The 27,776-nt window shown below is 42.7% G+C and overlaps 1 protein-coding gene across 1 annotated transcript in view; it reads left to right on the top strand.

Annotated features, from left to right (window-relative positions):
• Positions 1 to 27,479, top strand: part of vipr1b (vasoactive intestinal peptide receptor 1) — a 232,596-nt gene extending 205,117 nt beyond the window's left edge. The window contains 5 exon segments of the mRNA NM_001124642.1: positions 6,807 to 6,879; positions 12,318 to 12,409; positions 20,607 to 20,736; positions 21,916 to 21,957; positions 26,632 to 27,479. Of these exon segments, the coding sequence (NP_001118114.2) occupies positions 6,807 to 6,879; positions 12,318 to 12,409; positions 20,607 to 20,736; positions 21,916 to 21,957; positions 26,632 to 26,859 (565 nt within the window). The 3' untranslated portion in view covers positions 26,860 to 27,479.
• Positions 27,480 to 27,776: the final 297 nt, after the last annotated feature.

The raw sequence follows: 27,776 nt of genomic DNA, 5'->3' as shown, positions 1-27,776 counted from the left end.
CATTTATCACCTTCACAAGTGCAGCCTCAGTGCTATGATGGGGTCTTCAGGAAAGCAGTGAGTTGTGGCACAATAGCTTTTCCAATACATTTTGAGAGGAATGGGAGATTCGATATAGGCCGATTCGTTTTTTTATATTTTCTTGTTGAAGTTTTGACTTTTTCAAGAGAGGCTTTATTACTGCCACTTTTAGTGAGTTTGGTACACATCCGGTGGATAGAGAGCCGTTTATTATGTTCAACATAGGAGGGCCAAGCACAGGAAGCAGCTCTTTCAGTAGTTTAGTTGGAATAGGGTCCAGTATGCAGCTTGAAGGTTTGGTTATTTTAGAATGTTTTTATTTTATTTTCATCAATGTGTCAAGAAATATACTACTAAAAAACGTGAGTGTCCCTTGATCCTTGGTCCTGGCAGAGTTGTGCAGACTCAGGACAACTGAGCTTTGTAATGATCATGATCTTTTCCTCAAAGAAGTTCATGAATTTATCACTGCTGAAGTGAAAGCCATCCTCTCTTGGGGAATGCTTCTTTTTAGTTAGCTTTGCGACAGTATCAAAAATACATTTTGGATTATTCTTATTTTCCTCAATTAAGTTGTAAAAACAGGATGATCGAGCAGCACTGAGGGCTCTTCGATACTGCACGGTACTGTCTTTCCAAGCTAGTCGGAAGACTTCCAATTTGGTGTAGCACCATTTCCGTTCCAATTTTCTGGAAGCTTGCTTCAGAGCTCGGGTATTTTCTGTATACCAGGGAGCTAGTTTCTTATGACAAATGTTTTTTAGTTTTTTGGGTTGCGACAGCATCTAGGGTATTGCGCAAGGTTAAATTGAGTTCCTCAGTTTGGTGGGTAACTGATTTTTGTACTATGACGTCCTTGGGTAGGATGAGTGAGTCTGGAAGGGCATCTAGGAATCTTTGGGTTGTCCGAGAATTTATGGCACGACTTTTGATGATCCTTGGTTGGGGTCTGAGCAGATTATTTTTTGTGATTGCAAACGTAATAAAATGGTGGTCCGATAGTCCCGGATTATGATGAAAAACATTAACCTTTCTAGCGCAGGCGGAACCCCTCAACAACATTCCGCTGAAAGGGCAGCACGCGAAATTCAAAAATTCTAAAATACTTTCACACATTAACAAGTCCAAAACAGCAAATGAAAGATAAATATCTTGTTAATGCAACCGCTGTGTCAAAAAAAAATTACGGAAAAAGCATAATCTGAGAACAGCGCTCAGAACCCAAAACAGCCAAAGGAATATCTGCCATTTTGGAATCAACAAAGTTAGAAACAACACCATAAATATTCACTTACCTTTGATGATCTTCATCAGAAGGCACTCCCAGGAATCCCAGTTCGACAATAAATGACTGATTTGTTCCATAAAGTTCCATAATTTAACCTCTTGATCCTACTTGAGACGCAGACGTCTCAAGTAGGCACCTGGAAATGCAAATGCGCTACGCTAAATGCTAAATGTACTCGTTAAAACTCAAACGTTCATTAAAATACACATGCAGGGTATTGAATTAAAGCTACACTCGTTGTGAATCTAGCCAACAAGTCACATTTTTAAAATGCTTTTCGGCAAAAGCATGAGAAGCTATTATCTGATAGCATGCAACACCCCAAAATGCCTGAAGGCGACGTAAACAAAAGAATTAGCGTAGCCGGCGCTACACAAAAACGCAGAAATAAAATATAAAACATTCATTACCTTTGATGATATTCTTTGTTGGCACTCCTATATGTCCCATAAACATCACAAATTGGTATTTTTCCCGATTAAATCCGTCCATGTATGCCCAAAATATCCATTTGTATAGCCTGTCTAGTTCAGGAAAAAAGCTCTCTTCCAACACGCAACGTCATTTTTAAAAATTATATAAGTTGCCTATATTCTTTGACAAAACACTTCAACCTACTTTGTAACCCAACTTTAGGTATTTGTAAACGTTAATAAGCGATCAAATTGATCACTGGGCGATCTGTATTCAATAGCAGCTACTCAAGAAAACAATGTCCATTTTTCAATCTTCCAAAATCGATTGTTGTAGGCTGGATGGAATGACGGATCTATTGGTAATGTCTCAAAGGATTTTTGTCAATGAAAATTATAAATGAAAATGTTTTTGGCGACATCGTGTGGAAGCTGTAGGAATTGCATCCGTGTCCATATTAAATTTGGTGTCCTTTAAACAATACATGAAAGGGGCGCATGGATACTTTTTTCAGCTTTCAGTGACCAGTTTTTCTTGCGCTTTTCGATGAAACACACGCTCTGTTTTAGTCACAGCCGTGATTTAACCAGTTTTAGAAACTTCAGAGTGTTTTCTATCCACACATACTAACCATATGCATATACTATATTCCTGGCATGAGTAGCAGGACGCTGAAATGTTGCGCGATTTTTAACAGAATGTTCGAAAATGGAGGGGGTAGGATGAAGAGGTTTTAACATAACACATCAATAATGTTCGAACCAGAGAATTCCTTTGTCTTCAAAAAAGCACTGGAATGAGAGGTAACTCTGTCGGGAGCGCGCGTCATGAGACCAAGGCACTCTGCCAGACCACTGACTCAAAGAGGTCTCATGAGCCCCTCCTTTATAGTAGAATCCTTAATCAAGTTTCAAAAGAAGGTTGACATCTAGTGGAAGCCGAAGGAAGTGCAACCTCATCCATATCTCAATGTGTGTTCGGTAGGCCAAGCTTGAAAAACTACAAACCTCAGATGTCCCACTTCCTGGTTGGATTTTTCTCAGGTTTTCGACTGCCATATCAGTTCTGTTATACTCACAGACATTATTTTAACGGTTTAGAAACTTTAGAGTGTTTTCTATCCAAACCAATTATATACATATCCTAGCTTCTGGGCCTTAGTAACATGCAGTTTAATTTGGGAACGCTTTTCATCCGGACGTCAAAATACTGCCCCCTAGCCCAAAGATGTTAATGTTACACTCTGGGCACACTATTCATCCAAAAGTGAAAATGCTACCCCCTATCCCAAAAAGGTTAACTTCTTGGCGCACCGATCCCGTTAGCGGGATCATTTTTGTCAACATCCGCTGAATTGCAGAGTGCCAAATTCAAATTAAATTACTACAAATATTTAGTAACATATATTGAAATCACAAGTGCAATATACCAAAACACAGCTTAGCTTGTTGTTAATCCACCTGGCGTGTCAGATTTCCAAAAAGCTTTACAGCGAAAGCAAACCAAGTGTTTATTTGAGGACAGCTCTCAGTCGACAAAATATTAAAATCAGCTAGCAGCAAAGTAGTTTGGTCACGAAAGTCAGAAAAGCAATCAAATTAATCGCTTACCTTTGATGATCTTTGTATGTTTGCACCCTCGAGACTCCCAGTTACACAATAAATGTTTGTTTTGTTCAATAAAGACTATTTTTTTATATCCAAAAACTTTTGCTAAAAAAACATATATCCTTTTGGTTGGCGCGTTTTGTTGAGTAATCCACAGGCTCGTGCAGATCAAGACGGGCAGACGAAAATTCCAAATAGTATCCGTAAAGTTTGTAGAAAGATGTCAAACGTTTTTTATAATCAATCTTCAGGTTGTTTTTAAAATAAATAATTGTTAATATTTCAACGGGACGGTAGCCTTTTCAATACAAGAGAGAAAGAAAAGGTCTCGTTCCTGTGTCGCGCACATGAAGACATCTGGGGACACCGTCAGCTATCCACTGACGTGATGTTATCTTTCTCGCTCATTTTTCAGAATAAAAGCCTGAAACTATGTCTAAAGACTGTTCACACCATGTGGAAGCCATGGGGAAATGCATCTGGTTGATATCCCATTAAATGGAGGATAGGCATGCAATGGAACAGAGAGGTTTCAGAATAACAGCACTTCCTGGTTGGATTTTCCTCTGGTTTTCGCCTGCAAAATCAGTTCTGTTATACTCACAGACAATATGTTGACAGTTTTGGAAACTTTAGAGTATTTTCTATCCTAATCTGCCATATTATATTATATACAGTGGGGCAAAAAAGTATTTAGTCAGCCACCAATTGTGCAAGTTCTCCCACTTATATAATAAAAGCCTTACCTTTGAAGATCTTCTTCTGTTGGCACTCCAAAAGGTCCCAGCAAAAGTAAAGTCCTTCTTTATAACCCCAAAATCTCAGTTTAGCTGGCGCTCTTCATTCAATAATCCACCGGTTTCCCTCTATCAAAATGCACACAAAATGAAATGAATCCCAAACATTACCAATAAACTTCTCCAAACATGTCAAACAACGTTTATAATCAAACCTCAGCTACCCTAATACGTAAATAAATGATACAATTTAAGACGGAGAATCGTGTTTGTCTTTCCCGGACAACAAAGTATGTGCTCTCATCCACGCGCATGAAAACACTACAGCCAAAATGGGAGCCAGTTAGAAAAAATACAAATTCTAGCTCATGACAGCCATTGAAAACAGTGGTAGGCTGACATTTTTTGGGGGGGATGGTTTGTCCTCTGGGTTTCGCCCGCCATATCAGTTCTGTTATACTCACAGACATTGTTTTAACGGTTTAGAAACTTTAGATTGTTTTCTATCCAAATCGACCAATTATATACATATCCTAGCTTCTGGGCCTTAGTAACATGCAGTTTAATTTAGGCACGCTTTTCATCCGGACGTCAAAATACTGCCCCCTAGCCCAAAGAGGTTAATGTTACTACTTAGCTTCGGCTGGTGTAGGTCCTGACAAACCACGTCCAGATAATTATTTTCACCCCGGACGCTTTGAATTAAAAAAGTTGAGCGAGAGAAAAAATATTAATATAAACGGTCATTAAAAAATAAAAAACGTAAAGTTGGCAGGTAGCAAAGTAAGGTTAGCAACAAACCACAACAAACAAGTCTGGTTATCATGTCTCTGATGCTGGGACATATTCAAATAGTAGTCTACTTTACCAGGTACTTTAAACAGCCAGAAGAGGCTGCATTTTTGGAAAGTAAAAAAAAAACTACTGAAATATCACATTTACATACGTTTTCAGACCCCTTTACTCAGTTCTTTGTTGAAGCACCTTTGGCAGTGATTACAGCATCAAGTCTTCGGGGGTATGACGCTACAAGCTTGGCACATCGGCCTGATTGGTGGAGTGTTACAGAGATAGCCGTCCTTCTGGAAGGATCTCCCGCCTACACAAAGGAACTCTAGAGCTCTGTCAAAGTGACCATCGGGTTCTTGGTCACCTCCCAGACCAAGGCTCTTCTCCCCCAATTGCTCAGTTTGGCCGGGCGGCCAGCTCTAGGAAGAGTCCAGCTCTACGAAGAGTCCAGATCTAGGAAGAGTCCAGCTGTAGGAAGAGTCTTGGTTGTTCAAAACGTCTCTCCACCAGGAGGTGCCAGACACAATCACCAAGGTGACACATCCATAACCTGAGCTGAAACCAGATTGCATGCCAGAGAGTGTACTATAGACATAAAGAAAACCAGTCAGTTGATTATTGACAAGTTTTTCCAACACTTTTAATAAACAGGGCAAAATAGAAATAGGCCTAAAACAGTTAGGAACAGCTTGATCTCCCCCTTTAAATAAAGGATGCACCGTGGCTGCCTTCCAAGCAATGGGGACTTCAGCAATCAGCAGTTGAAACAATAACAAATGGTACTCCCCACCACTATTTTGGTAAAAAGCTGAGGGATGAGGGCTGGAGAAATATAACCACTCTGAAATTCATAGACAGAACTATGGATTCAAGGACATAGAATCCATGATATCACAGTTTTAACCATGTTTTGAGGATATATAGTTTGTTTACAAACTTAAGGGTAAAACAGGCTTATATTGCTAATGGTTTAAGACAGTTGAACTTAGCTCATGAGGCACTTAGGTTATATTCTAAAATAATCAATGGATACAATACACCCAGTCAGAACTGGCAGCTTCATTAAATAGTACCAGCAAAACACCAGTTTCAACGTCAACAGTGAAGAGGCGACTCCAGAATGCTGACCTTCTAGGCAGAGTTGCAAAGACAAAGCCATATCGCAGACTGGCCAATAAAAAGTAAAATATTAAGATGGGCAAAAGGCCAGCATTCCGGAGTCTCCTCTTCACTGCAGACGTTGAGACTGGTGTTTTGCGGGTACTATTTAATTAAGCTGCCAGTTAAGGGCTTGTGAGGTGTCTGTTTCTCAATCTAGACACACTATTGTACTTGTCCTCTTGCTCAGTTGTGCACCGGGGCCACCCACTCCTCTTTCTATTCTGGTTAGAGCCAGTTTGCGCTATTCTGTGAAGAGAGTAGTACACAGCATTGTACGAGATCTTCAGTTTCTTGGCAATTTCTCGCATGGAATAGCCTTCATTTCTCAGAACAAGAATAGACTGACAAGTTTCAGAAGAAAGGGTCTTTGTTTCTGGCCATTTTGAGCCTGTAATCAAACAAACAATTGCTGATGCTCCAGACACTCAATTATTCTAAAGAAGGACAGTTTTATTGCTTCTTTAATGAGGACAACAGAATTGCAAAATAGTCTACAATAATCATTTACAATATTAACAATGTCTTCACTGTATTTCTGATCAATTTGATGTCATTTAAATGCACAAAAAAAAAAAATTATTTCAAAAACAAAGACATTTCTAAGTGACCACAAACTTTTGAACAGTAGTGTATATGTTACCAGGTGTTGTGTGATATGTAATAATATTTGTGATGTCACCTATATGTTACCAGGTGCTGGGACATGTAATATTACATGTGATGTCACCTATATGTTACCAGGTGCTGGGATATGTAATATTACATGTGATGTCACCTATATGTTACCAGGTGCTGGGACATAATTGAGAAGACTGAGATGTTCTGGTGGATCATTAAGACACCAATCCTGGCCTCCATCCTGGTGAGTTGTTCAGCCGCTCCTCAACTTTCAACAGTAGCATGAAGGGATTCAACTCTCACTCTGATTCCCTCAGAAGTAGGTGTTATGGTTATCACTGTGGAGAGAAGAGTGTTTAGTAAAGTACAGTACAGAAAACCCCATCAGAGTTTAGCAGCAGATCACACCAGTAGAGTTTTGTAGAGTACAGTACAGAAAACCCCATCAGAGTTTAGCAGCAGATCACACCAGTAGAGTTTAGTTGAGTACAGTACAGACCACACCAGTAGAGTTTTGTAGAGTACAGTACAGACCACACCAGTAGAGTTTTGTAGAGTACAGTACAGACCACACCAGTAGAGTTTTGTAGAGTACAGAACAGACCACACCAGTAGAGTTTTTTAGAGTACAGTACAGACCACACCAGTAGAGTTTAGTTGAGTACAGAACAGATCACACCAGTAGAGTTTTGTAGAGTACAGAACAGACCACACCAGTAGAGTTTTGTAGAGTACAGTACAGACCACACCAGTAGAGTTTTGTAGAGTACAGAACAGACCACACCAGTAGAGTTTTGTAGAGTACAGTACAGACCACACCAGTAGAGTTTTGTAGAGTACAGAACAGATCACACCAGTAGAGTTTAGTTGAGCACAGTACAGACCACACCAGTATAGTTTTGTAGAGTACAGTACAGACCACACCAGTAGAGTTTGTAGAGTACAGTACAGACCACACCAGTAGAGTTTAGTAAAGTAGAGTACAGTACTGTACAGAACTCACCAGTTTAGTTTAGTCGTTTTTATTAGAGTTTAGAAAAGTAGAGTACAGAACACTCTAGTAAAGTTTAGTAGAGTACAGAAAGCACCAGTATGGTTAAGTAGAGTAGAGTACACAACACAACTGTAGAGTTTTGTAGTGTTTAGTAGAGAACAATACAGTACAGAACTCAGCATTAAAGTTTAGTAGTGTTTATTAGAGTTTAGTAAAGTAGAGTACAGAACACACTAGTAGAGTTAAGTAGAGTTCAGAAAGCACCAGTATGGTTAAGTAGAGTAGAGTACACAACACACCAGTAGAGTTTTGCAGTGTTTAGTGGAGAACAGTAAAGTACAGAACTCACAGTTGAGATTTGAAGGTTACAGTACAGAGCTCAACAGTAGAGTTTAGTAGAGTACAGTACAGACACATCAGTAGAGTTTAGTAGAGTTCAGTACAGAACATCCGAGTAGAGTTTAATTGACCACAAAACAGAACAACCGAGTACAGTTTAGTAGAGTACAAAATATAATATACCAGTAGAGTTTAGTAGAGTACAAAACAGAACAACCGAGTAGAGTTTAGTAGAGTACAGTACAGAACACACCAGTAGAGTTTAGTAGAGTTCAGTACAGTCCACACCAGTAGAGTTTAGTAGAGTTTTTTTGAGTTCAGTAGAGTTTATTGGAGTTCAGTACAGTCCACACCAGTAGAGTTTAGTAGAGTGCAGTACAGACCATACCAGTAGAGTTTAGAACAGTACAGTACAGAACACAGGAGTAGCGTTTAGTACAGTACAGTACAGATCACACCAGTAGAGTTTAGTAGAGTTCAGGACAGACCACCTGAGTATATTTTAGTTAAATACAAAACAGAACATCCGAGTAGAGTTTAGTAGAGTACAGTACTGAACACCCCCGTAGACTTTTGTTGAGTACAGTACAGACCACACCAGTAGAGTTTTGTAGAGTACAGAACAGATCACACCAGTAGAGTTTAGTTGAGCACAGTACAGACCACACCAGTATAGTTTTGTAGAGTACAGTACAGACCACACCAGTAGAGTTTGTAGAGTACAGTACAGACCACACCAGTAGAGTTTAGTAAAGTAGAGTACAGTACTGTACAGAACTCACCAGTTTAGTTTAGTCGTTTTTATTAGAGTTTAGAAAAGTAGAGTACAGAACACTCTAGTAAAGTTTAGTAGAGTACAGAAAGCACCAGTATGGTTAAGTAGAGTAGAGTACACAACACACCAGTAGAGTTTTGTAGTGTTTAGTAGAGAACAATACAGTACAGAACTCAGCATTAAAGTTTAGTAGTGTTTATTAGAGTTTAGTAAAGTAGAGTACAGAACACACTAGTAGAGTTAAGTAGAGTTCAGAAAGCACCAGTATGGTTAAGCAGAGTATAGAACACAACACACCAGTAGAGTTTTGCAGTGTTTAGTGGAGAACAGTACAGTACAGAACTCACAGTTGAGATTTGAAGGTTACAGTACAGAGCTCAACAGTAGAGTTTAGTAGAGTACAGTACAGACACATCAGTAGAGTTTAGTAGAGTTCTGTACAGAACATCCGAGTAGAGTTTAATTGACCACAAAACAGAACAACCGAGTACAGTTTAGTAGAGTACAAAATATAATATACCAGTAGAGTTTAGTAGAGTACAAAACAGAACAACCGAGTAGAGTTTAGTAGAGTACAGTACAGAACACACCAGTAGAGTTTAGTAGAGTTCAGTACAGTCCACACCAGTAGAGTTTAGTAGAGTTTTTTTGAGTTCAGTAGAGTTTATTGGAGTTCAGTACAGTCCACACCAGTAGAGTTTAGTAGAGTGCAGTACAGACCATACCAGTAGAGTTTAGAACAGTACAGTACAGAACACAGGAGTAGAGTTTAGTACAGTACAGTACAGATCACACCAGTAGAGTTTAGTAGAGTTCAGGACAGACCACCTGAGTATATTTTAGTTGAATACAAAACAGAACATCCGAGTAGAGTTTAGTAGAGTACAGTACTGAACACCCGAGTAGACTTTTGTTGAGTACAAAACAGAACACACCAATAGAGTTTAGTAGTGTACAGTACAGATCAAACCAGTAGAGTTTAGTAGAGTACAAAACAGAACACACCAATAGAGTTTAGTAGTGTACAGTACATATCAAACCAGTAGAGTTTAGTAGAGTACAAAACAGAACACACCAATAGAGTTTAGTAGTGTACAGTACAGATCAAACCAGTAGAGTTTAGTAGAGTACAAAACAGGACACACTAGTAGAGTTTAGTAGAATTCAGTGGACATCACACCAGTAGAGTTTAGAAGAGAACAGTACACGTCACACCAGTAGAGTTTAGTAGAGTACAGGACAGGACAGAACTCACCAGCAGAGTTTAGTAGTGCTTATTAGAGTTTAGTAAAGCAGAGTACAGAACACACTAGTAGAGTTAAGTAGAGTACAGAAAACATCAGTATAATTTAGTGGAGTACAAAACAGAACACCCGAGTAGAGTTTAGAATAGTTTAGTAGAGTTCAGTGCACATCACACCAGTAGCTGAGAAGAGTACAAAACAGAACACCCGAGTAGAGTGTAGTAGAGTACAAAACAGAACACCCGAGTAGAGTGTAGTAGAGTACAAAACAGAACACCCGAGTAGAGTGTAGTAGAGTACAAAACAGAACACCCGAGTAGAGTTTAGTAGAGTACAAAATAGAACACAACAGTAGATTTTTGTAAAGTACAGTACAGAACACTCCATTAGAGTTTAGTAGAGTTTGGTACAGATCATACCAGTAGAGGTTAGTAGATTACAGTACATAATACCCGAGTAGAGTTTAGTTGAGTACAAAACAGAACACCCGAGTAGAGTTTAGTAGAGTACAAAACAGGACACACTAGTAGAGTTTAGTAGAGAACAGTACACATCACACCAGTAGAGTTTAGTAGAGTACAGTACATATCAAGCCACTAGAGTGTGGAAGAGTTCAGTACAGATCACACCAGTAGAGTTTAGTAGAGTTCAGTACAGTCCACACCAGTAGAGTTTAGTAGAGTTTATTAGAGTTCAGTACAGTCCACACCAGTAGAGTTTAGTAGAGTTCAGTACAGATCATACCAGTAGAGCTTAGAAGAGTACAGTAGAGAACACCTGAGTAGATTTTTGTTGAGTACAAAACAGAACATCTGAGTAGAGCTTAGTAGAGTTCAGTGCAGAACTCACCAGTATAGTTTAGTAGAGTACAGTACAGAACACAACAGTAGAGTACAGTACAGAACACAACAGTAGAGTTTAGTAGAGTACAGTACAGAACACACCAGTTAAGTTTAGTAGAATACAGTTCATAACTTACGAGTAGAATTTTGTAGAGTTTAGTAGAGTACAGAACAGATCACATGGTAGAGTTTAGTAGAGTACAGTACAGATCTCACCAGTATATTTAGTAGAGTACAATACAGAACACACCAGTAGAGTTTAGTAGAGTACAATACATTACCCACCAGTACAGTTTAGTAGAGTACAGTACAGATCACACAAGTAGAGTACAATACAGAACTCAACAGTAGAGTTTAGTAGAGTACAGTACAGCACACACCAGCAGAGTTTAGTAGAGTACAGTACAGAACACAACAGTAGAGTTTAGTATAGTTCAATACAGTACACACCAGTAGAGTTTAGTAGAGTACAAAATAGAACACCCGAGTAGAGTTTAGTAGAGTACAGTACAGAACACACCAGCAGAGTTTAATTTAGTACAGTACAGGACACACCTGTATAGTTTAGTATAGTGCAGTACATGACAAACCAGTACAGTATAGTAGAGTTCATTACAGAACACCAGAGTAGAGTTAAGTAAATTTCAGTACATAACACTCAAGTATAGTTTATTGGAGTTTATTGGAGCACAGTAAATACCCACCAGTAGAGTAGATCACAGAACACACCAGTAGAGATTTGTAGTGTTTAGTAGAGAACAGTACAGTACAGAACTCAGCAGTAGTGTTAAGTATAATACAGAACAGAATTCACCATTAGAGTTTAGTAAAGTAGAGTACAGTATAGAAATCACCAGTAGAGTTCGGTAGAGTACAGTACTCACCAGTATAGTTTAGTAGAGTAAAATACAGGACACACCAGTAGAGTTTAGAAGAGTACAGTACAGAACTCACCAGTATAGTTTAGTAGAGTAAAATACAGAACACACCAGTAGAGTTTAGTAGAGTACAGAACAGAACCAGTAGAGTTTAGTAGAGAACACACCGGTGGAGTTTAGTATAATAGAGTTAAGTAAAGAACTCACCAGTTGAGTTTAGTAGAGTAGAGTGCAGAACACACCAGTAGAGTTTAGTAAAGTACAGAACACCCGAGTACAGAACAGAACTCACTAGTAGAGTTTAGTTTAATACATACCAGTAGAGTTTAGTATGATAGAGTATAGTACATAACTCGACAGTTGAGTTTAGTAGAGTGTAGTACAGAACACACCAGTAGAGCTTAGTAGAGTTTAGAAGAGTAGAGTACAGAAAAACTCAGTAGTGTTTAGTAGAGTGGAATTCAGAACACACCAATGTAATTTATTAGAGTAGAGAACAGACCAAAAGAGTTTGTAGAGTCTACTCTACAGAGTAGAGTAGAGAAGACAAAAGTCCACACAGGGTTCAGTATTATTTAAATATCTCAAAAAATCTCTTAATCTCATCCAGATGAACTTCATCCTCTTCATCTGCATCATCAGGATCCTCCGGCAGAAGGTCAACTGTCCAGACATTGGAAGGAACGAGTCCAACCAGTACTTGTAAGTAGAGCTCTAGTACAACCAGTACTCGTAAGTATGGCTCTATCCAGTACTTGTTAGTATAGATCTAGTTCAACCAGTTCTCGTTAATATGGATCTAACCAGTACTCATTAGTATGTCTCTAGTCTAACCAGTACTCATTAGTATGTCTCTAGTCTAACCAGTACTCATTAGTATGTCTCTAGTCTAACCAGTACTCATTAGTATGTCTCTAGTCTAACCAGTACTCATTAGTATGTCTCTAGTCTAACCAGTACTCATTAGTATGTCTCTAGTCTAACCGGTACTCATTAGTATGTCTCTAGTCTAACCGGTACTCATTAGTATGTCTCTAGTCTAACCAGTACTCATTAGTATGTCTCTAGTCTAACCAGTACTCATTAGTATGTCTCTAGTCTAACCAGTACTCATTAGTATGTCTCTAGTCTAACCGGTACTCATTAGTATGTCTCTAGTCTAACCGGTACTCATTAGTATGTCTCTAGTCTAACCGGTACTCATTAGTATGTCTCTAGTCTAACCAGTACTCATTAGTATGTCTCTAGTCTAACCGGTACTCATTAGTATGTCTCTAGTCTAACCGGTACTCATTCGTATGTCTCTAGTCTAACCAGTACTCATTAGTATGTCTCTAGTCTAACCAGTACTCATTAGTATGTCTCTAGTCTAACCAGTACTCATTAGTATGTCTCTAGTCTAACCAGTACTCATTAGTATGTCTCTAGTCTAACCAGTACTCATTAGTATGTCTCTAGTCTAACCAGTACTCATTAGTTTGTCTCTAGTCTAACCAGTACTCATTAGTATGTCTCTAGTCTAACCAGTACTCATTAGTATGTCTCTAGTCTAACCGATAGTCATTAGTATGTCTCTAGTCTAACCAGTACTCATTAGTATGTCTCTAGTCTAACCAGTACTCATTAGTATGTCTCTAGTCTAACCAGTACTCGTTAGTATGTCTCTAGTCTAACCAGTACTCGTTAGTATGTCTCTAGTCTAACCAGTACTCATTAGTATGTCTCTAGTCTAACCAGTACTCATTAGTATGTATCTAGTCTAACCAGTACTCATTAGTATGTCTCTAGTCTAACCAGTACTCATTAGTATGTCTCTAGTCTAACCAGTACTCATTAGTATGTCTCTAGTCTAACCGGTACTCATTAGTATGTCTCTAGTCTAACCGGTACTCATTAGTATGTCTCTAGTCTAACCGGTACTCATTAGTATGTCTCTAGTCTAACCGGTACTCATTAGTATGTCTCTAGTCTAACCGGTACTCATTAGTATGTCTCTAGTCTAACCGGTACTCATTAGTATGTCTCTAGTCTAACCGGTACTCATTAGTATGTCTCTAGTCTAACCGGTACTCATTAGTATGTCTCTAGTCTAACCGGTACTCATTAGTATGTCTCTAGTCTAACCGGTACTCATTCGTATGTCTCTAGTCTAACCAGTACTCATTAGTATGTCTCTAGTCTAACCAGTACTCATTAGTATGTCTCTAGTCTAACCAGTACTCATTAGTATGTCTCTAGTCTAACCAGTACTCATTAGTATGTCTCTAGTCTAACCAGTACTCATTAGTATGTCTCTAGTCTAACCAGTACTCATTAGTTTGTCTCTAGTCTAACCAGTACTCATTAGTATGTCTCTAGTCTAACCAGTACTCATTAGTATGTCTCTAGTCTAACCGATAGTCATTAGTATGTCTCTAGTCTAACCAGTACTCATTAGTATGTCTCTAGTCTAACCAGTACTCATTAGTATGTCTCTAGTCTAACCAGTACTCGTTAGTATGTCTCTAGTCTAACCAGTACTCGTTAGTATGTCTCTAGTCTAACCAGTACTCATTAGTATGTCTCTAGTCTAACCAGTACTCATTAGTATGTATCTAGTCTAACCAGTACTCATTAGTATGTCTCTAGTCTAACCAGTACTCATTAGTATGTCTCTAGTCTAACCAGTACTCATTAGTATGTCTCTAGTCTAACCGGTACTCATTAGTATGTCTCTAGTCTAACCGGTACTCATTAGTATGTCTCTAGTCTAACCGGTACTCATTAGTATGTCTCTAGTCTAACCGGTACTCATTAGTATGTCTCTAGTCTAACCGGTACTCATTAGTATGTCTCTAGTCTAACCGGTACTCATTAGTATGTCTCTAGTCTAACCGGTACTCATTAGTATGTCTCTAGTCTAACCGGTACTCATTAGTATGTCTCTAGTCTAACCGGTACTCATTAGTATGTCTCTAGTCTAACCGGTACTCATTAGTATGTCTCTAGTCTAACCGGTACTCATTAGTATGTCTCTAGTCTAACCGGTACTCATTAGTATGTCTCTAGTCTAACCGGTACTCATTAGTATGTCTCTAGTCTAACCGGTACTCATTAGTATGTCTCTAGTCTAACCGGTACTCATTAGTATGTCTCTAGTCTAACCGGTACTCATTAGTATGTCTCTAGTCTAACCGGTACTCATTAGTATGTCTCTAGTCTAACCGGTACTCATTAGTATGTCTCTAGTCTAACCAGTACTCATTAGTATGTCTCTAGTCTAACCAGTACTCATTAGTACGTCTCTAGTCTAACCAGTACTCATTAGTATGTCTCTAGTCTAACCAGTACTCATTAGTATGTCTCTAGTCTAACCAGTACTCATTAGTATGTCTCTAGTCTAACCAGTACTCATTAGTATGTCTCTAGTCTAACCAGTACTCGTTAGCATGCCACTAGATGAAATGGCGCCGGAAGAAATGGCATCAGTTTTACGGGCGCCCAACCAATTGTGTTATTATGTGGGGGGGTTTTTTTCTTCGTTATTTATAACTTATTTTGTACCTAATGTTTCTGCAACCTCTTACGGCAGAAAAGAGCTTCTGGATATCAGGACAGCGATCACCTTGGAATAGACAAAGATTTTTTTAACAAGCAAGACTCACATGATATTCTCCAAACACCCGCAAGGCCGACATCCCAGTTACTCGCAAGAGGAAGCAACGCAGGTACAGAGGACGAAGAGCCGGATGCCTCATCAGGACCCGGAGAAGGAAAGCTGCCGTTACCGTCAATATTACTCGCCAACTTGCAATCATTGGACAATATACTAGACGAGGTACAATCACAAATATCCTACCAACGGGACATCAAAAACTGTAATATCCTATGTTTCACGGAATCGTGGCTGAATGACGACATGGATATTCAGCTAGCGGGATATACGCTGCACCGGCAGGATAGAACAGCACACTCCGGTTAGACGAGAGGGGGCGGTCTGTGCATATTTGTAAATAACAGCTGGTGCACGAAATCTAAGGAAGTCTCTAGATTTTGCTCGCCTGAAGTAGAGTATATTGTGATAAATTGCAGGCCACACTACTTGCCTAGAGAGTTCTCAGCTATACTTTTTGTGGCTGTTTATTTACCACCACAAACAGATGTTGGCACTAAGACCGCACTCAGTCAGCTGTATAAGGAAATAAGCAAACAGGAAACTGCTCACCCAGAGGCGGCGCTCATAGTGACCAGAGACTTTAATGCAGGGAAACTTAAATCAGTTCTACCAAATCTCTATCAACATGTTAAATGTGTAACCAGAGGGGAAAAAATTATAGATCACCTGTACTCCACACACAGACACGAACAAAGCTCTCCCTCGCCCTCCATTTGGCAAATCTGACCACAATTCTATCCTCCTGATTCCTGCTTACAAGCAAAAATTTAATCAGGAAGCACCAGTGACTCAGTCTATAAAAAAAGTGGTCAGATGAAGCAGATGCTACACTACAGGACTGTTTTGCTATCACAGACTGGAACATGTTCCGGGATTCTTCGGATGACATTGAGGAATATACCACATCAGTCACTGGCTTTATCAATAAGTGCATCAAGGACGTCGTCCCCACAGTGACTGTACGTACATACCCCAACCAGAAGCCATGGATTACAGGCAACATTCGCACTGAGCTAAAGGGTAGAGCTGCCACTTTCAAGGTGCGGGACTCTAACCCAGAAGGTTACAAAAAATGCCACTATGCCCTGCGACGAACCATCAAGCAGGCAAAGCGTCAATACAGGGCTAAGATTGTATCACACCGAATCACACCGGCTCTGACGCTCGTCTGATGAGGCAGGGCTTGCAAACTATTACAGACTACGAAGGGAAGCACAGCCGCGAGCTGCCCAGTGACACGAGCCTACCAGATGACCTAAATCACTTCTATGCTGGCTTCGAGGCAAGCAACACTGAGGCATGCATGAGAGCATAAGCTGTTCCGGACGACTCACACTCTCCGTAGCCGATGTGTTTAAGACCTTTAAACAGGTCAACATACACAAGGCTGCGGGGCCAGACGGATTACCAGGACGTGTGCTCCGGGCATGTGCTGACCAACTGGCAGGTGTCTTCACTGACATTTTCAACATGTCCCTGATTGAGTCTGTAATACCAACATGTTTCAAGCAGACCACCATAGTCCCTGTGCCCAAGAACACAAAGGCAACCTGACTAAATGACTACAGACCCGTAGCACTCACGTCCGTAGCCATGAAGTGCTTTGAAAGGCTGGTAATGGCTCACATCAACACCATTATCCCAGAAACCCTAGACCCACTCCAATTTGCATACCTCCCAAACAGATCCACAGATGATGCAATCTCTATTGTACTCCACACTGCCCTTTCCCACCTGGACAAAAGGAACACCTATGTGAGAATGCTATTCATTGACTACAGCTCAGCATTCAACACCAAGCTCATCACTAAGCTAAGGAACCTGGGACTAAACACCTCCCTCTGCAACTGGATCCTGGACTTCCTGACGGGCCGCCCCCAGGTGGTGAGGGTAGGTAGCAAGACATCTGCCATGCTGATCCTCAACACGGGAGCTCCCCAGGGGTGCGTGCTCAGTCCCCTCCTGTACTCCCTGTTCAACTACGACTGCATGGCCAGGCACGACTCCAACACCATCATTAGGTTTGCAGACGACACAACAGTGGTAGGCCTGATCACCAACAACGACGAGACAGCCTATAGGGAGGAGATCAGAGACCTGGCCGGGTGGTGCCAGAATAACAACCTATCCCTCAACGTAACCAAGACTAAGGAGATGATTGTGGACTACAGGAAAAGGAGCACCGAGCACACCCCCATTCTCATCGACGGGGCTGTAGTGGAGCAGGTTGAGAGCTTCAATTTCCTTGGTATCCACATCAACAACAAACTAGAATGGTCCAAACACACCAAGACAGTCGTGAAGAGGGCACGACAAAGCCTATTCCCCCTCAAGAAACGAAAAAGATTTGGCATGGGTCCTGAGTTCCTCAAAAGGTTCTACAGCTGCAACATCGAGAGCATCCTGACCGGTTGCATCACTGCCTGGTACGGCAATTGCTCGGCACTTCAGAGGGTAGTGCGTACGGCCCAGTACATCACTGAGGCAAAGCTGCCTGCCATCCAGGACCTCTACACCAGGCGGTGTCAGAGGAAGGCCCTAAATATTGTAAAAGACACCAGCCACCCCAGTCATAGTCTGTTCTCTCTACTACCGCATGGCAAGCGGTACCGGAGTGCCAAGTCTAGGACAAAAAGGCTTCTCAACAGTTTTTACCCCCAAGCCATAAGACTCCTGAACAGGTAACCAAATGGTTACCCGGACTATTTGCATTGTGAGCCCCCCCCAACCCCTCTTTTAAGCTGCTGCTACTCTCTGTTTATCATATATGCATAGTCACTTTAACTATACATTCATGTACATACAACCTCAATTGGGCAGGCTATCTGCATTTTGTCCCACCACCCACCAACCCCTCTTATTAAGCTACTGCTACTCTCTATTCATCATATATGCAGTCACTTTAACCATACCCACATGTACATACTACCTCAATAAGCCTGACTAACAGGTATGTAGCCTTGCTACTGTTATTTTCAAATGTCTTTTTACTGTTGTTTTATTTATTTACTTACCTACACACACACACACACACACATACCTTTTTTCCAAACTATTGGTCAGAGACTGTAAGTAAGCATTTCACTGTAAGGTCTACTGCACCTGTTGTATTCAGCGCACGTGACAAATAAACTTTTATTTGACTTGACTAGTCCAACCAGAACACGTTAGTATAGCTCAAGTCCAAAAAGTCCTTGTTAGTATGGCTCTAACCAGTAATCGTTAGTATAGCTCTAGTCCAACAAGTTTTCATAGTATCTGTCAAGTTCAACCAGTACTCCTTAGTAAAGCTCTCACCAGTACTCATTACTATGGCTCTAGTCCAACCAGTACTCGTTAGTATGGCTATAGTCCAACCAGCACTCGTTAGTATGTCTCTACTCTAACCAGTACTAGTTAATATAGCTCTAGTCCAACCAGTAGTCGTTAGTATTGCTCTTGTCCAAACAGTACGCGTTAGTATGAATCTAACCACTGCTCATTAGTATGGCTCTAGTCGTACTAACATAAAGGGAAGGTGATCAAGGTGACGATGAAGTCCAGGTGTGCGCAATGATGGGGAGCATGTGTGCGTAATGATGGGGAGAATGTGTGCTTAATGATGGGGAGAAGGTATGCGTAATGATGGGGAGAAGGTGTGCGTAATTTTTTAATTGTTTTATTTACCTTTATTTAACTAGGCAAGTCAGTTAAGAACACATTCTTATTTTCAATGACGGCCAAGGAACAGTGGGTTAACTGCCTGTTCAGGGGCAGAACGACAGATTTGTACCTTGTCAGCTCGGGGATTTGAACTTGCAACCTTTCGCTTACTAGTCCAACGCTCTAACCACTAGGCTGCCCTGCCGCGTAATGATGGTTGCCAGGGCCAGGGATTAGTAGACCTGCGACGTTGAACACTGGCGAGAGGGAGCGGGATAAGCATGACACATATCACAGTTATTTCAAATAGACCCTTCTTTTATATAGCAGAATCATTGCCATGAAGAAAAAGACAAGAGTGAAACTAGTAAACTAATGCTCACTAAAATAAGCTAAGCAGTGGATGGGAGCGCTGCCAGCAGGTTCCACATTATATATAGCTGTTCTGAGTGTGAGCAACAACCTCTGCTGTTTCCATGCCGCCTCATAACAACACGCACGGAGCATTAAGACCCCCAGTATTCGTGTTACCATAGGCAACCACCTCCACGACCAACAAACTCCTCATCAGGAAGCTGATCACGTCAACCAATGCCGACCGACCCCCAGAAACTCAGAACCTCAGAGGCATGGCAAAATGCCTTGACATTATACTGCTGAAATGTAGAGCTCAGCTCCCTGTGATGTAGAGCCCAGCACTCTGTGGTTTAGTGGCTCAACTCTCTGTGGTTTAGTGGCTCAGCTGTCTGTGGTTTAGAGGCTCAGCTCTCTCTGGTTTAGTGGATCAGCTCTCTGTGGTTTAGTGGCTCAGCTCTCTCTGGTTTAGTGGCTCAGCTGTCTGTGGTTTAGAGGCTCAACTCTCTGTGGTTTAGTGGCTCAGCTGTCTGTGGTTTAGAGGCTCAGCTCTCTCTGGTTTAGTGGCTCAGCTCTCTGTGGTTTAGTGGCTCAGCTGTCTGTGGTTTAGAGGCTCAGATCTCTCTGGTTTAGTGGCTCAGCTCTCTGTGGTTTAGTGGCTCAGCTGTCTTTGGTTTAGAGGCTCAACTCTCTCTGGTTTAGTGGCTCAACTCTCTGTGGTTTAGTAGCTCAACTCTCTGTGGTTAAGTGGCTCAGCTGTCTGTGGTTTAGTAGCTCAACTCTCTGTGGTTTAGTGGCTCAACTCTCTGTGGTTAAGTGGCTCAACTCTCTGTGGTTTAGTGGCTCAGCTGTCTGTGGTTTAGTAGCTCAACTCTCTGTGGTTAAGTGGCTCAACTCTCTGTGGTTAAGTGGCTCAACTCTCTGTGGTTTAGTAGCTCAACTCTCTGTGGTTTAGAGGCTCAACTCTCTGTGGTTAAGTGGCTCAACTCTCTGTGGTTTAGAGGCTCAACTCTCTGTGGTTTAGAGGCTCAACTCTCTGTGGTTTAGAGCTCAGCTTTCTGTGGCTACTTTTCTTGATATTCTCTTGATGTTCTGTGCAGAAGGATGAATGAGACTGATTAACAACTAGCTACTAGTCATAAAGCTACTTGAAGTTCGCTTGATGTGTAAAAGAATGAATGAGATTGTTGAATAACTAGGTCATAAAGTTACTTCTTGAGTTTCTGTTCTCTTTGTTGTTCTGTGTAGGAGGCTGGCCAAGTCCACCCTGCTGCTGATCCCTCTTTTTGGGATCAACTTCATAGTGTTTGCCTTCATCCCAGAGCAGGTGAACACAGAGCAACGGCTGGTCTTCGACCTCATACTGGGATCATTCCAGGTATGGAACCACTAGGGTTGCAAAATTCAGCTAACTTTCCCCTCAAAATGTTTTTAATTTCCACGGTTTCAGCTCTTCAGGTGTAGTATAGATGTAGTATAGGTATAGTATTGATGCAGTATAGGTGCAGTATAGGTGCAGTATAGGTGTAGTATAGGCACGGTATAGGCGTAGTATAGGTGTGATATAGATGCAGTATAGGTGTAGTATAGGTGTAGTATAGGTGCAGTATCGGTGTAGTATAGGTGTAGCAAATCAAATCAAATCAAATCAAATTTTATTTGTCACATACACATGGTTAGCAGATGTTAATGCGAGTGTAGCGAAATGCTTGTGCTTCTAGTTCCGACAATGCAGTAATAACAAGTAATCTAACTAACAATTCCAAAACTACTGTCTTGTACACAGTGTAAGGGGATAAAGAATATGTACATAAGGATATATGAATGAGTGATGGTACAGAGCAGCATAGGCAAGATACAGTAGATGGTATCGAGTACAGTATGTACAAATGAGATGAGTATGTAAACAAAGTGGCATAGTTTAAAGTGGCTAGTGATACATGTATTACATAAGGATACAGTCGATGATATAGAGTACAGTATATACGTATACATATGAGATGAATAATGTAGGGTAAGTAACATTATATAAGGTAGCATTGTTTAAAGTGGCTAGTGATATATTTACATCATTTCCCATCAATTACATCAAAAAGTATAGGTGTAGTATAGGTGTAGTCTAGGTGTAGTATAGGCACAGTATAGGTGTAGTATAGGTGTAGTATAGGTGTAGTCTAGGTGTAGTATATGTGCAGTATCGGTGTAGTATAGGTGTAGTCTAGGTGTAGTATAGGCACAGTATAGGTGTAGTATAGGTGTGATATAGATGCAGTATAGGTGTAGTATAGGTGCAGTATAGATGTGATATAGATGCCGTATAAGTGTAGTATAGATGTAGTATAGACAAAGTATACGTATAGTAGGTGTAGTATATGTGCAGTGTCGGTGCAGTATAGTTTACTGGCCCAACCTCTTAACCACTAGGCTACCTGCCTTGTATTGTTATGAACAACAGAATAACAGGGTACACTGGGTTCATGTACCAGACTCTGCTCTCCCCAGGGTTAGGGTGACTATAACAGACAGCTAATGCTCTTTCTGTTCTTCCTTTCCCTAGGGATTTGCGGTTGCTGTTCTCTACTGCTTCTTAAACGGAGAGGTAAGAGCCACCCTGACGTTCACACACTACTGTTATAAACACACTGCACCTGCTTAACACCTGAGTTTACATGAAGCAGGATTAGGGTTAGGAGGGCAGTGTGTTTAAGGCCCAGTTTTTCAAAAGTGATCTATCTGGATTTCGCCTATTGGATGCATAGAAATAGAACGGAAGTCAAAGATCTGTCAGTTATATTCATTCTATTTATATGTATTAATGTCCTGTTTTGTGGTTGAGTGCTGCAAGGAAAGACCTAGTTAAGCTGCAGGTGGCAAACAACAGAGCGACACGTTCTGCTCTTCATTGTAATCAGAGGGCTGATATAAATACTGTGCCAGTCTCTCTTGGCTAAGAGTTGAGGAGAGACTGACAGCATCACTTCTTCTTTTTATAAGAAACATTACTATGTTAAATCCCAAATTGTTTGCATAGTCAACTTACACACAGCTCTGACACACACACTTACCCCACCAGACATGCCCCCAGGGGTCTTTTCACAGTCCACAAATCCAGAACATATTCAAGAAAGTGTACAGTATTATATAGAGCCATCATTACATGGAACTCCCCATCTCATATTGCTCTGCGGTCTCTCCCTCTGTCGTCTTGTCCTCTGCGGTCTCGTCCTCTGCGGTCTCGTCCTCTGCGGTCTCTCCCTCTGTGGTGTTGTCCTCTGCGGTCTCTTTCTCTGCGGTCTATTCCTCTGCGGTCTCGTCCTCTGTGGTCTCCTTCTCTGCGGTCTCTCCCTCTGTGGTCTCTCCCTCTGTGGTCTTGTCCTCTATGGTCTCGTCCTCTGCGGTCTCGTCCTCTGCGGTCTCGTCCTCTGCGGTCTCGTCCTCTGCGGTCTCGTCCTCTGCAGTCTCTCCCTCTGTGGTCTCGTCCTCTGTGGTGTCGTCCTCTGCGGTCTCGTCCTCTGCGGTCTCTCCCTCTGCGGTCTCGTCCTCTGTGGCCTCGTCCTCTTTCGTCTATCCCTCTGCGGTCCCTCCCTCTGCGGTCTCGTCCTCTGCGGTCTATTCCTCTTTCGTCTATCCCTCTGCGGTCTCTCCCTCTGCGGTCTCTTCCTCTGCGGTCTATTCCTCTGCGGTCTCGTCCTCTGCGGTCTCGTCCTCTGCTGTCTCGTCCTCTGCTGTCTCTCCCTCTGTGGTCTCGTCCTCTGCGGTCTCTCCCTCTGTGGTCTCGTCCTCTGCGGTCTCTCCCTCTGTGGTCTCGTCCTCTGCGGTCTCTCCCTCTGCGGTCTTGTCCTCTGCGGTCTCGTCCTCTGCGGTCTCGTCCTCTGCGGTCTCTCCCTCTGTGGTCTCGTCCTCTGCGGTCTCGTCCTCTGCGGTCTCGTCCTCTGTGGTCTCGTCCTCTTCGGTCTCTCCCTCTGTGGTCTCGTCCTCTGCGGTCTCGTCCTCTGTGGTCTCGTCCTCTTCGGTCTCTCCCTCTGTGGTCTCGTCCTCTGCCGTCTCGTCCTCTGCGGTCTCGTCCTCTGCGGTCTCGTCCTCTGCGGTCTATTCCTCTTTCATCTATCCCTCTGCGGTCTCTCCCTCTGCGGTCTCTCCCTCTGCGGTCTCGTCCTCTGCGGTCTCGTCCTCTGCTGTCACTTCCTCTGCTGTCTCTTCCTCTGCTGTCTCTTCCTCTGCTGTCTCTTCCTCTGCTGTCTCGTCCTCTGCTGTCTCGTCCTCTGCTGTCTCTTCCTCTGCTGTCTCTTCCACTGCTGTCTCGTCCTCTGCTGTCTCTTCCTCTGCTGTCTCTTCCTCTGCTGTCTCTTCCTCTGCGGTCTCGTCCTCTGCGGTCTCATCCTCTGCGGTCTCGTCCTGTGCGGTCTCTTCCTCTTTGGTGTTGTTGTTAAGTAGTTTTGTAATCAATGTTTATCAATTCCAATTATCTTTATCTGTCTGATACCCAGAGGTTGTAAAGTTCTGGTCTGAAATAAAACAGACAGAATTCCCAGCTCACAATTGATCAGATCCCGATTTATTTGCGAGAGTTTTCACAAATACATTCCTTTAATACCATTCTAACCTACGCACATACATACACACAAACATAGGGATTTTCTCATGAGTCTAACCACAGTTTATAACCACTCAGCTGACAGTTCCAGGCTCCCCCAGATACTAGAACTCTGGTGGGACTCTCCCTGGCCTCTCTTATCTCCACAGATTTACATCCAGGTTGGTTCCAACATAGGTTAATGCTCCTCTCCGTACTCCTTCTACCCCCACAGACTCCTTTCTTCGTAGGTACATGCCATATAACCCTTTCCTAATGAACAAACATTATTTAACACTACTAGAAAGACAGGATAGACTTCTTGCCAGTTATAGTGCCGTATATCTCATTTAGTCATTATTCATAAAAAATCCCATAACAGTTGTCCTCTGTGGTCTCTTCCTCTGCGGTCACTTCCTCTGCAGTCTCTTCCTCTGCAGTCTCTTCCTCTGCAGTCTCTTCCTCTGCAGTCTCTTCCTCTGCAGTCTCTTCCTCTGCAGTCTCTTCCTCTGCAGTCTCTTCCTCTGCAGTCTCTTCCTCTGCAGTCTCTTCCTCTGCAGTCTCTTCCTCTGCAGTCTCTTCCTCTGCAGTCTCTTCCTCTGCGGTCTCTTCCTCTGCGGTCTCTTCCTCTTTGGTGTTGTCCTCTGTGGTCTCTTCCTCTGCAGTCTCTTCCTCTTTGGTGTTGTTTGGGACAGATTAGAGACAATAGCCCAGTGTAAACCTGGGACAGATTAGAGACAATAGCCCAGTGTAGACCTGGGACAGATTAGAGACAATAGCCCAGTGTAGACCTGGGACATCTTTTCCTGACAATACTGCCCCTAGAGGGGTCTGATTAGCTGTTCAGGAGTCCTATAGCTTGGGGGTAGAAGCTGTTAAGAAGCCTTCTGGACCAAGACTTGGCACTCCGGCACTGTTTGCCGTGCGGTAGCAGAGTGAACAGTCTAGGGTGGCTGGAGTCTTTGACAATTTTTAAGACCTTCCTGACACTGCCTGGTATAGAGGTCCTGGATGGCAGGAAGCTTGGCCCAAGTGATATACTGGGCCGTACGCACTACCCTCTGTAGTACCTTGCGGTCGGAGGCCGAGCAGTTGCCATTCCAGGCAGTGATGCAACCAGTCAGGATGCTCTTGATGGTGCAGCTGTAGAACCTTTTGGGGATCTGAGGACCCATGTCAAATATTGTCTGCTGGGGGGGGAATAGGCACTCTTAATTACTGTCTTGGTGTGCTTGGACCATGTCAGTTTGTTGGTGATGTGGTTACCAAGGAACTTGAAGCTCTCAACCTGCTCCACTGCAGCCTCGTCGATGAGAATGGGGGCATGCTCGGTCCTCCTTTTCCATGTAGTCCACAATCATCTCCTTTGTATTGACCACGTTGAGGGAGAGGTTGTTGTCCTGGCACCACACAGCCAAGTCTCTGACCTCCTTCCTATAGGCTGTCTCATCGTTGTTGATGACCACTGTTGTGTCATTAGCAAACTTGGCCATGCATTCATGAGGGTCCATAGCTTAGTGATGAGCTTTGAGGACACTGGTGTTGAACGCTGAGCTGTAATCAATGAATAGCATTCTCACATAGTTGTTCCTTTTGTCCAGATGGGAAAGGGCAGTGTGGAGTGCAATAGAGATTGCAACATCTGTGGATCTGTCGGGGCGGTATGTGAATTGGAGTGGGTCTAGGGTTTCTGAGATAATGGTGTTAATGTGAGACATTACCAACCTTTCAAAGCACTTCATGGCTACGGACGTGAGTGCTACGGGTTTGTAGTCATTTTATTTTTCCTTTATTTAACCAGGCAAGTCAGTTAAGAACTAATTCTTATTTTCAATGACGGCCTAGGAACAGTGGGTCAACTGCCTGTTCAGGGGCAGAACGAGGGTTTGAACTTGCAACCTTCCGGTTACTAGTCCAACGCTCTAACCACTAGGCTACCCTGCCGCCCCGAGGGTTTTTGGGGACAGGGACTATGGTGGTCTGCTTGAAACATGTTGGTGTTACAGACTCGGTCAGGGACGACGTCATCGATGCACTTATTAATGACGCCAGTGACTGATGTGCTGTACTCCTCAATGCCATCTGAAGAATCCCGGAACATTTTCCAGTCTGTGCTAGCAAAACCGGCTTGTAGCTTAGCATCTGCTTTGTCTGACAACTTACTTATTGACAGAGTCACTGGTGCTTCTGGCTTTAATTTGAGCTTGTAAGCAGGAATAAGGAGGATAGTTATGGTCAGATTTGCCAAGTGGAGGGCGAGTTGCCTTTGGATGAGAACTTTCCTCTTTGCTTATGGCCGTATATAACTCATTGAGTTCAGTGTCAGCATCGGTTTGTGGTGGTATATAGACAGCTATGAAAAATGCAGATGAAAACTCTCTAGGTAAGTATTGAGGTCTACAGTTTATCATGAGATACTTAATAAATATAACTGACAGCGATCTCTTATCCCCACCCCTCCTCCTCCTCCTCTCGTTCAATTTATCCTCTTCCTCCTCTCTCCCCCTCTTTCCCCCTCTCCCCCTCCTTGTCTCTCCCTTCCCCCTCCTCTCCCCTCTCCCTCCTCTCTCTCCTCGCCCTCCTCCCCTCTCCCTCCTCTCTCCCCCTCCCCGGCTCTCCCCTCCCATTTCCTCTCTCTCCCCTCACCTCCCTCCCCCCTCCGCCCCCTACCCCTCTCCCTCTCCTCTCCTCCTACCCCAGGTGCAGTCTGAGATGAAGAGGAAGTGGAGGTGGTGGAACCTGCAGCACCACATGGGTTCTGACACCACTAAGCACCAGCACCCCTCTATGGGGAACAGTACCGGCACCACTCAGATCTCAATGTTGAGCTGCAGCCCAACGACACGCCGCGTATCCTCCTCCTGCCCCCCTCCTCTCCCCTCTCCCTCCTCTCTCCCCCTCTGCCAGGATGACTCCTCAATGATCTGACACACAGAGAAAGAGAGAGAGCGAGACACACACACATACACACACTCATGTTGCCAAACATACACTCGTAAAACTGACTATCCTACCGATCCTTGACTTCGGCGATGTAATTTACAAAATAGCCTCCACCACTCTACTCAGCAAACTGGATGTAGTCTATCACAGTGCCATCCGTTTTGTCAACAATGCCCCATATACTACCCACCACTGTGACCTGTATGCTCTTATAGGCTGGCCCTCGCTACACTCTCGTCGCCAAACCCACTGGCTCCAAGTCATCTATAAGTCTTTGCTAGGTAAAGCTCTGCCTTATCTCAGCTCACAGGTCACCATTGCAGCACCCACCCATAGCACACGCTCCAGCAGGTATATCTCAATGGTCACCCCCAAAGCCAACACTTCCTTTGGCCGCCTTTCCTTCCAGTTCTCTGCTGCCAATGACTGGAACAAACTGCAAAAATCACTGAAGCTGGAGACTCATATCTCCCTCACTAGCTTTAAGCACCAGCTGTCAGAGCAGCTTTCCGATCACTGCACCTGTACATAGCCCATCTGTAAATAGCCCATCCAACTACCTCATGAGAACTTGTTCTCAACCTGCTGGTTAAATAAAGGTGAAATTAAAAAAATAAAAATACAGAGATACAGAGATACACACACACATATACACACATATACACACATACACACACACACACAGAGATACACACACACATATACACACATACAGAGATACACACACACATATACACATATACAGAGATACACACATACAGAGATACACACACACACACACACACACACACACACACATACAGAGATACAGATATACAGAGATACACACACACACACACATACAAAGATACACACAAACACACACACATACAGAGATACACACACACATACACACACATACA

The sequence above is a fragment of the Oncorhynchus mykiss genome, chromosome 15 (genome assembly GCF_013265735.2).
Source record: "Oncorhynchus mykiss isolate Arlee chromosome 15, USDA_OmykA_1.1, whole genome shotgun sequence".
Lineage (NCBI taxonomy): Eukaryota > Metazoa > Chordata > Actinopteri > Salmoniformes > Salmonidae > Oncorhynchus > Oncorhynchus mykiss.
This window is presented reverse-complemented; position numbering and strand designations above follow the sequence as displayed.